Raw genomic sequence first — 11,356 nt, 5'->3', positions numbered from 1 at the left:
TTTTTTTCTTCTTTTTTTTTTTTTTTTGATTACTGATAAGTAATAGCACACTCCTCCTCATGCATGATTTGGGGTATCATTCATCTTCTGAGCACAAACCGTGCTGGATGCTTTCATGCACCAATATGTCATATTTTCGGGTTAGGGGTTGATCAAATCCTTTACTGTAAATGTAACCAATAGTAACAGTGATGCTTGCCTTAGAAAGCACCTCTAATTATGGAGACAGTGATTTTTATGAGAGCATTAAAGCTATCATGGCCAATATATCCCGAGGGTTTAATTGCTCCTTGCGCTAATTCACGCTAGCAGACACCTCCTGTGAGAGGAGAGAGATCCATATGGGTGTGAGTGAGAGAAACGTTTTTCAAAGCTTTGATGCATGCACATTATGCAGTCCAATCTTAACAAAAAAAACAATCAGTCTATCCTAGTGGTGAGTGTAGAGTTATGTAAGACACTTTTATGATAAGCTTTGCTTTTAGTTGGATTAGGGTAATCAGGGACGAGTGATGACACCTAAGCTCTGATGTGTATATTTCTTGCTCCATCAAGTAAATTGCAGAAGATGTCCCTAATTTACCCTGTGAAATCTTATGAATATACTGGCACTTGCTTAAATTCTAGGAGTTCCTATACAGTAGCTCAAAAATTAGTCCTGGGTTTCTTTCACTGGGAATGTATGAACTGATAAAATGTACATCCTTGCTGAATTAAAACTATATAAAATATATATATATATATAAAAAAAAAAAAGTACCCCAAACTTTTGAACAGTACCTTGAATGCCATGTAAGAAGCTTTGGATAAAAGTGTGTAAATGTAGGTAGCAGCTGGTCCGACTAGACATTAAGAATCCCAGCATGCCGTATGATTATGTGCTAATGTCTCTCCACCTTAGGGTGCCACCTGATTCAGATGCCACTGCTGCCTCTGCTGCGACGCCACCTGCTGCGGCTGCGAGTCAGGGCAAACCATCACTACGCAGGATCAAGGGCCGCATCCACAGAAGCAAGAGCCTGGACAGTATAGATCTACTGGACTGCAATGTGAGTCGGTACAGTGCATGCAGAGATGATGTCATTCAGTCACTTGTTTTTCACAGGCAGAGTGAAAACACCTACTGAGCATGTGCTGAGAGATTCATCAGCTTAGTTTGTTTGTAGTAGGAAGAAATTAGTTACAAATGCCTCTATATGAATGTCTCTATCGCAGGTTTTTTTTTATTTTTTATTTCCTTGTGTGTTTATGTAATCCTGATACTGTGATGCAGTCATGGCCTAATGGTTAGAGAGTTGTAACCCAAAGGTTTGAGTCTTGGTACCGGCAAGGATTGTAGGTGGGGGGAGTGAATGTACAGCGCTCTCTTCCACTTTCAATACCACAACTGAGGTGAGACCCTTGTGCAAGACCCTTGAGCTCCCCGGGCACCACAGCAAAAATGGCTGCACACTGCTCCGGGTGTGTGTGTTCACTACTGTGTGTGTGCACTTGGATGGGTTAAATGCAGAGCACAAATTCTGAGTATGGGACACCATACTTGGCTACACGTCACGTCACTTTTTTCAGATCAAATGCACACTTTGTTGCACACCAATGTCAAATCTGTCTTGACATAATGCTGCATTTCCTTTAAACTGTGGCAAAGTGACCCTTAAAGTAATTGTTCATCCAAAAATTAACATTTAGCAATCAGTTACTCACTTCTATGTTGTTCCAAACCTTATTTACTTTCTTTTCTGAGGAACACAGAAGGCAATTACAAAGAATGGGATCTGAGGCCTTCAAACTTATGCAAAAGCGCCATAAAAGTATCAAATAAGTGGTCCGTATGACTTGAGCACTATGTTTAAGTCTTCTGAAGTCATACATAAACATTGAGTGAAATACAGACTGAAATGTAATGTTATTTTCTGATACTCCTCTCCACGTTGAGCTGAAAACAGATAATTGAGCTGAACTTAAAAACTAAATTAATCCGACCTGTGCACTGGATCAGTTGATTCATTATAAAGATTTGACAATGATTTTTTTTTTTTTACATACCAGACAATGCTACTTCTCTCATTAACTTAAAAAAAAAAGAAAGTTTAGGATTTAGTGAATAATGTTCCTCACACAAAGCTGTCATGTGACTTCAGAAAACTTGGAATGGAGTGTGTGTGGATCACTTTTATAATTCTTTTATAATGTTTTGCATTCTTTTTAAAGTTTGAAAAGAAGTTATATAAAAATGCCTCAGTTCAGTGGCATTTTTATATATATTTCTCATTTTGTGTGTGGAAAATAGAAAGTCATGCGATTTGGAACAACACTGGGGTGAGTAAATAATGGCAGAACATTTCTTTTTGGGCAAACTATTTCTTTAAAGTAATCTTAAAATAATCAATCCTAACCTGAAAATAACTGTTTGATCATGACTGCATTGTCAGTGCACTCACTGTTTCCGTGTCCCAAGGTGCTGTTAAATATAGATGTAGATGGAAATTCTTTCTTTCTTCTTCTTCTTCTTCTTCTTCCCCCCAGAGATTTACTTTAATTTGAGATGTTCACTTGTATCAAAACAAGCTATTTTTTACTCAAAGCATAACGTAGCACCGCATCGTTCTATAATTTACGGCTACATGTCCAAATTAAATGGAGCAGTGGGGAAAATGGCTTCTGGACATAAATGTACTGACCTCGCTACTATTAACGGGCCACAGCTCACTGACTCTATCTCGCACCAGTCCATCAGGTCTGCATTTCATCAAAACCCATGAACAGTTAACAGTTTTTATTCCGAATTAAGCCATCACCGTGTTCATAGCATTCAGTAACAATTAGTCTATTTACCTTAAGACCTTCTTATTGATCCAAGACAACAATAAACACTTCAGTGAAATGGAGTTCATTTGTAGCCCTGCATTGTACTACTAAATAACGTAAAACGTATTTAGATGTCAATTTTTGTGCATGCGCTGTCTTCTTTATCTTCCTTTACTAACAGAGACATTATCATGATTCTGTGGGGCTTACAGACATCAAGACTAACAGTCCCGAGGACCCAGAGCGTATCATTAGGCTGTTTAAATTTCATTAGGCAGCAGAGAAAAATGCATTGGACAGATTTTCTTTTACATGCTTTAGCCCCAAAGCGCAGGCTGACAGACAGCAGCACAGTAGGTGGTATGTCCCCATTCATATTCCCCACTGCCAGATGATATCAGATCATGTGATGTGCAAAGCAAAAGTGTGAGTCACGTGAGCATGTGCAAAACTCGCTGACGTCAGAGATGTGGAGGAGTGGTGCTATTAAACACCAGAGGCATATGTCTGTGCGTATGTGAACATGCTGTATTTGCATGTGCGAGTGGATGTGCGAGATCCTACACCATTAACAGATGAGCTGCCAGTAAAAGTGTCGTACATGTGACCCAGAGCATAAGACAATTGTTTAATGCGGTCCGAGTGGGGTTTCATACAGAGAAAACTTGAAAACATTCCATATGTCGGAGCTGAGTGGTTTATTTTAGTGAGAAATTAGAGGAGTAATCTCACAAATTAAACGGGCAAGCCGCTTGATTCAACCCCTAAAAACCATGATATCCCTGTGAATCAGCGGTGAGCTGAAAGCCGCTTGCCTGGCCCTGGTCATCTCATGTGCACTCACAAAAGAGAGCCGTGTGGGGGAAGGGGAGGTCTCTCTGGCAGCAATACCGCCAGTTTCGGAAATCCAACATCATGCTAATGTGTCACTAATGCACTGCAATATAGCCTAGTGTTTTAAGAGAGCTGTGACACAGACGTTAGTTTTAAATCACGTTTATGACTCAAAATTATTTTTCATCTTACAACAGAGATATAGACACTTACACTCTTAAAAATAAAGGTGCTTCACGATGCCATAGAAGAACCTTTTTGTCTAAATGGTTCCATAAAGAACCTTTAACATAACATAACATATATCATTTCTGTTTGACAAAAGGTTCTTTGTGGCGAAAGAAGGTTCTTCAGATTATAAAAAGGTAAAAAAGAGATAGTTCTTTAAAGAACCTTTGACTGAATGGTTCTTTGTGGAGCCAAAAATGGTTCTTCTATGGCATTGCTTGAAGAACCTTTTGAAGCACCTTTATTTTTAAGAGTGTACACGCCAATGTAAACACTGTACCAGGCAGGATTTTCCATTCAGAATTTAATTGAGAGTGTCTTTTCAGTTTCTGATTTTGAATCAACTTTGAATTGAGGGAGTAAACGGGATGCAGATTTGCATTTCAAATTTGAATGTTGAAGTACAATTAAAAATGACTGAAATAAATTAATTATCATATGCATTTATTTTGTAGACTAGAAAATTGTGTAATTTTGTGCAACTATAAAAGCAAAGTTTTTCAAGGCAAACTTGAAATGTTGGCTTGGCAAAGTCTTGAAAGAAAGAAAGATAGATGTGTACAGTAGGTAGATGTCTAGATTGATAGATGAATGGATGGATAGATTCGGACTTTTCTGACTTTTCTCGTAATTCTTAGAATTGGATGCAGCTTAATTTTCAGAACTGTGAGGGGGAAAGTCAGAATTGTGAAAGATAAACTTAGAATTGCAAGAAAAAAATCCGGAATTGTGAGATAAAAAGTCACAGTTATCTATTAATTTTTTTCATTTTTAAACGAAAGAAGCTTCTACAGTATAAAGAACAGAGAATGCATAAGCTGTGTTGAATTTCAGTAAATTCTACTTTCTTTCATTCCAATTCGAATTCTAATTTTCCCATTTAACTTCCTATGGGGCATGATCAACTCAGATGAAATTCCAGTTCATAAATTGAAAGTAAGAAGTATATCAGTAACTGTGTATTTTTGTTGCATTACATTTTGTGATTTCACTGGAACGGAGAGCGTTCAGATGAGAGTTATTTTTGACAGCTGTTTGTGGCGCAGCAGCCTATGCCTGAAGATAATACTTAATATAATGCACTTTAACATTTTTTATAACTGGTATAGAGAGGATTCAGAGTGAAATAACCTCAGATAGCTTACTGTAGCCGTTTCTTTTAGTACACATGAAAAGAGATCACACAAACCACAGATTTTTAAGATATTTATGGGTCTAAGATTAAAGACGGGTGACTGCAGCCCCCCTAAATAGGGTGTACCAATACCTGTATATGATTGCTTTTATACAGATGGCCACTCTCTCTATTCTCTTAGGGCTGCCTAGCTGCTTGATGTAGTCTTTAGTCATTTTGCTTTAGCCATTTGTGGAGTAATTAACCTCTCCTCCCCTGAGCTTTGCAACTGCCACCGCCTTTGTTGGAGTGATTTTTCCCTGTTGACATGTAATTGCACCATCGACCAAAAGAGAGTGTGTCCATATGTGCCTGTGTGTGTATTTGTACACGTGTATGAGCATTTTGAGAGAGGGGCAACCCTACAGTGGCAGCCTGATGGCAGCCTGTACGTGAGGAGACTGTATAGTAGCTAAATTTAGAAATGGTCTCATTGCAGTTCACATAAGTTAATTCATTATTGATGTGAAGGATGTAAATGGGGCTGATGGCCAGGGATATTTAAAGCCTGTCTGGCCTCTAATCCAGCTCTGTTCAAGTGAACAGCTACAGATAACCAACCATAAAGCTAATGATGGAATGGGGAATATGTCACACGTGCCTAGCTGGGAGTATTTATTTGGTTGATAAAGATCAGTCACTGAAAGATGAAGCTGTGTTATTATGATCATAACATCCCTGAATCATCTTATACATTATGCAGCATATGGTCACATGCTGAGAATGAATGAGTGTGAAAATAGTTTCTGACAAAAAAGGTGTGTTTTCCTATTTTCCAGGTGTGAACAAAAATCAATTAAATGGCTTATGCAGCTGTTTGTTTGTTTTTCACACCATTAGCACAAATTGCTTCATGAAGCATATCATTTTACACTACCATTGAAAAGTTTGGGGTCAGTAAAAAAAAAAAAAATTATATATTTTTTTCCAGCAAGTGTGCATTAAATTAGTCAAAAGTGACAGTAAGGACTTTGTTAAAAAAAGACTGAAGATTGAAAAATGTATCAAGGTTTTCACAAAAGCATTAAGCAGCACAACCATTTTAAACATTGATAATAATAAGACTTGTTTTTTGAGCACCAAATCACTATATTAGAATTATTTTTTACCAGGTTATGTGACACAGAAGACTGGAGTAATGGCTGTTGTAAATCTAAATGGCTGCTCAGCTTTGTCATCACAGGAATAAATTCAAGTTTTATATATACAGTGGGTACGGAAAGTATTCAGACCCCCTTAAATTTTTCACTCTTTGTTATAATGCAGCCATTTGCTAAAATCATTTAAGTTACATTTTTTTCCTCATTAATGTACACACAGCACCCCATATTGACAGAAAAACACAGAATTGTTGACATTTTTGCAGATTTATTAAAAAAGAAAAACTGAAATATCACATGGTCCTAAGTATTCAGACCCTTTGCTGTGACACTCATATATTTAACTAATCAGTTAATAATATTTCAGAATATTAGTGTTTTTACTGTATTTTGATCAAATAAATTCAGCATTGGTGAGATTTTCAAAAAAATCTCACATACCCCAAACTTTTGAACAGGTTCATCTGGGAACAGCTGATTAGCTTCTGTTGATGGCCAAATCTTTTCCTGTTCCACTTTATCCACCCCTGATGGTTTACTTTGTAGTATTCCCTCAAGACAAATAGAGTATTTCTAACTAGAAAGAAAATCACTTTTGTGTTAGAAGTGTGTGGGGAATCTTGGCTTATGGCCTGAGCTTAATGGAAAAGAAGGAAATTCCCTTTTGCAGGAATAGGGATGTGTGTGCCAAGCTAATTTGACAGTGATGTGTGAAGGTAATAAAACGACAAATGGTCATCAGAGAATTGAAGAAGATGAAAAAAATGTGAGAAGCTAAGACTAAGATTATGTGTGTGGGAACGATATGGGCTGCCAGTGAACGTGTGAGAGAGAGAAGGAGAAAGAAGATAAAAATAAGAGGAATGTTTGAATTTACGGGTTTAGTGTCTGTCTCAGCTAACTCGAGACAGCCTAACTGTGGCATCAATCATGTATCACTTTAAAAGACAGCCTCCAGTTGGGATCAACACATCAACATCCTCATGTCAAGGGTGGACTAGATGTTTTGACTGCAGAATTTTAAGTTGATGGAACCTATATGCAAAAGTTTCCTTTTAAAAAAATTGTCGGGCATCATTATACACTAGTTTTTGCTTCATTACAGCAGCTTTAACAGGAAAGAAAAATGCTCTCTAAGGAGAGATCCAGATCTTTGGACTTTTAAACAGAGGCCATGATTAATTATTCAAAGCAAATCGCCGACTCCTTCATCTGTCTTTAAATGCAAAATAGCTTCTAAATTATGTGGAACAAAAGAACACGGATCAATAATTTACAGCAACCTACTGTGGCTGAGGAAGACATCGGTTTTGGGATGCCCACTGCTGCATGAGAGTCGTTGACCTGCTCTCCTCTGGCTTTTGTAAAATGTGATCAGCCATTTTTTTAGCAGGTTTCATGCTTTAATAATAACTGGTTTGAAGTTTGCTGGAATTATAATGTACTGAGTCATGTTTACACACATTTACATTCCTTGAGTAGACTTTCACTGTTTTCATCACTCTGCTTGTCCATGTTTATGTGATCCAGACCCGTGGTGAGTCTGCAGGTTAAGTTTTTTCACCAGTAGGTGGAGACAAGAGACTTTTATAAGTGAATCATTCACTCAACCTATTTATTCAGGAACAAAACAAGTTATTGGCTGCATCCGAAATCACATTCTCTCTGAGTATGTATTTCTTATGAATAAGCAATTACTAAGTTACCATTTCTGTATGAATGAGTGTAGTATGAATAATCCGAACGTACTCCATTCCTCATGTTGTCATTTTCATGTGACTTACCAGCATCAGTTCACAAATCCTCTTCTGTGGCCTCATGGGATAGTAAAGTGTCCACTGGATGCACACTTCAGGATCTTGCCAAAAGTAGTACTGTAGGTCATTCAGGGACTTTTTGCCCACTGCTTTATGAATACTGTGAATTTGGACAAACTATGCTGTTCCTGTATTGTTTTTTGCGATTTTGGATGTAACCACTGTATTTACAGGTGAATCATTGAATCATTCTCTCAATCAATTCATTTATAAACGCTAATTAATCCAGGAACGAAACCGTATGTTGTTCAGAAACGCATACGGTTAATTGAATTTTTGTTTGTTTGTTAGCAAAACAAAAATAGAAGTATAACTGGAAAAATGTTTACCTGAAATATACATTTTTTAAATATGTTTTTCTATTTTTCTTTCTCTCTCTGTCAGCAGCTGCCAATTCATATTCCGGGAAATAAAAATCTGTTCTGGATATTTTGAAATCTCACAATGGTCAGTCTTCACCCAATGTGCTTGATTTAGTCTGATGGCTGGTTTGGTTATGAAAGACTCCAAGCAGTGAATTAGGACCTCGCTGGCGCAGCATACAAACCACTCATTCAGTATCTGGGGGGAGCATATATTTAATATCTCAATAACTGTGTCCAATTTCCTCTTCAGCTCCGAAAATCAATAAAAATAGAACAAAAACTCTTACACACAGATGCAATAAGCACAACAGATAAATAGGCAAGAAAACAAACAACATCATCCCAGCACACCAGATTAGCTGCTAATGCACTTTTGCTAGCCATATGCTACCAATTGACAAACAGGTGATATCTGCTGTGTCTGGTGAGATGTTGCTCTCCGGGAGGAACACAGTCATTGTGAGCTGTTTTTCTACCAGATATCACCCCTCCCCCTCTACCACCTACTTCTACGTCCCTGCCCGACACCAGAAAAAATCCTAAATGCTACTAAACACAAACATACACATCGTATGGATACAGATGGATCCGAGACACGATGCCTATTGGAGTCTAAAACTATATTTAAGCTTAGACCCCTTTTAGCCCAAACACTGTTGTTTACGCCAAGGAATAACAAGACTGGATATTAAACGAACTCTTGCTCTGTAGAACATGCTGTTCTTTTGAGATGCTTTTATTAAAAGCCTTTGTTTCCTTAGGTCTTAATCAAATAAGGCAGTTTCTTTAGGTATGTGGAGCTGGTGATCATTTATTGGGATCTGAGTGTTTAAAATGAAGCTTAGAAACATGCCTGAGGATGTTCCATCAGTTCAAACCGTCACCGTCATTTTAAATGGACATGCGGAAGGTCAGGGAAGAAATCAAAGCTCAGAAGCAATTGATGGTATTTTGATTTACGATGAGCTGTATGAGTGCAAGCAGGTCGCTATGAGTGGATTAGGTGTGTACCTGTGTCATGCAGTGTGTATTTGTTTTTCCATTTTGTGTGTGTGTGTACTGCATTTCATACTTGTGTATTGAATTCTGTCATTATAGATTCTCCAGATCATCAATTTGCATTAGTATGATTATTATGATTATGTGCCGTATGTTTTCAAAGTAAATGCTGCTTAGCTTCTTAATATAGGCAAAGCGCATTTAGCCGTTTGCAGGATGCTTTGAGCAGTGAGCAGTGAGACCACTTTGTCATTTCCACCCTGGTGTTTCATATATCAGAATGATGTATTATATAATTATATTGCGTTATGCACACAGCGTTTAGGATGTATTATGGTAATGTGCGCCCATTGGTTTTCATTTCACTTGCATTTGCTGAACCATTGCAACATCAAACACCAACAGGTTCAGTCGCCCCTGAAATGCGCCTGCCACCACTGATTCCGTGTGAGCCGGAGGATCCAAGTCTTTTAGTCTGTTGCTATGGAAACAGTTGGCCGATGGCAGAGGGGGGAGAAGAAGAATGATTCTTGGGAAATTCTTTATTTAATGGAGAGAGCATGCGAGAATGAGAGACTGAAGGGGGTGGGGGGTTGATAAAGTGATATAAGACGTGAAAGTGAGCGAGGGAGTGTGCGAGGGCAGACACTGTTTATACAAGATCAGATCTTTCCAATTCACCCGGCTTTGAACTGAAGATGGGGATGTCTTTAGGCATACATGTGTATTCATAAAAGCTCTACTTGCTCCTGAATTAAACTGAGCTGTTTAATTCTGAGAAAGGCTGTTCTACAGTAAGAGGACGAAAGCCATGTTGAGCAGCTTTGGGCTGGGATGCTGCATGTCTTTTTACAGGAGAGTCGGACGGACAAATAACAAAATAAGCATTCTGCTTCACTTACCTGAACAAATTCATTCCTTTTTACACCTCCAGTGGTGTGGGTGATATCTGACCCCAGGAGAGGATGACAGGGCTGTTCTGAGATTTAAAAAAGCAACTATGCAGGTGAATGAAATGTGAGCTGTAGATGTAGCAAATATTTTGAGGTTTGTTGTTTTATTTTTTTATTTGTTTGTCTTTCCTCAGCATTATGACTAAAATGTTTGCTCATAAAAATTGCCCCCCTCTTGATTCTAAATATGGACACAAAAGCATATCCAGGTCATATTTCAGCTCAAAATCAAAATGTAAGTAATAAATAAATAAATATTTATATTATTCATGAAAATGAAGCAGTGTTATTTTAGTAGCATTGGTATACTCTTATATTTTTTGTTAATATTTTGAATTTTATTTTATTTTATTTGTTTTTTATATGTATATAATTTTTTATAAAGTTTTAGTGTTTAGTTTTATTTAGTTAGTTATCTGAAGACTTCAACTGATATTAAACATGAGCAATGTGTATATACATTTTATTTCAGTTAATGTTTATTTTATTAATATTAAAGTGATGAAAATATTTTTTATGGTTTAATTTTTAGTTTTAGTTAAAGATAATAACCAAAATGAATAATAAATGCATCAAAAAAAAAAAAATATATATATATATATATATCTTTAGGGTAAGCATGGCATGTATGTGGCAGCCAGGGGTGGGACTTTGGGCCCTGTGCCCCACAACACCTGTCCTTGATGGCCTGTCGTAGGGTGACATGGACGGGGGGCCCAACTTATGCTGTGCTCGTGGAGGGCCTAGAGGCAGCCTTACAATACCTCGCTATTTATAGCTTTATTATTGTTGTTGTTGGTGGTGGTGGTGCTGTTATTATTATTACTACTACTACCATTATTATTATTATTACTATTTGTCCTCTTCCTGATCCTCCAACCTCCCCCCGGTTCCTGATGAATGAGTTTATTGTTAATATTGCTACTAATTACTAATTAATACTATTATTTATTTGCCTATTGTCATCTTCCACATCCTCCAACTTTCCCCTCATTTCTGATGAATTGAGTTCATTATTATTATTATTATTATTATTATTGTTATTATTATTATTAATTAATTTATTTATTTATTTATT

At 37.3% G+C, this 11,356-nt stretch overlaps 1 protein-coding gene across 8 annotated transcripts in view; it reads left to right on the top strand.

The window, feature by feature from the left end:
• The window catches only part of tjp1a (tight junction protein 1a), a 137,151-nt gene that overhangs the window by 17,421 nt on the left and 108,374 nt on the right, over positions 1-11,356 (top strand). For all 8 annotated transcript variants that reach the window (XM_016285368.1, XM_016285369.1, XM_016285371.1 and 5 more), the window contains exon 2: positions 902-1,049. In XM_016285368.1, coding sequence (XP_016140854.1) covers positions 902-1,049 — 148 coding nt within the window. The remainder of the gene's footprint in view (positions 1-901; positions 1,050-11,356) is intronic.

The sequence above is a fragment of the Sinocyclocheilus grahami genome, unplaced genomic scaffold (assembly GCF_001515645.1).
Source record: "Sinocyclocheilus grahami isolate Dianchi unplaced genomic scaffold, SAMN03320097.WGS_v1.1 scaffold196.1, whole genome shotgun sequence".
Lineage (NCBI taxonomy): Eukaryota > Metazoa > Chordata > Actinopteri > Cypriniformes > Cyprinidae > Sinocyclocheilus > Sinocyclocheilus grahami.
This window is presented reverse-complemented; position numbering and strand designations above follow the sequence as displayed.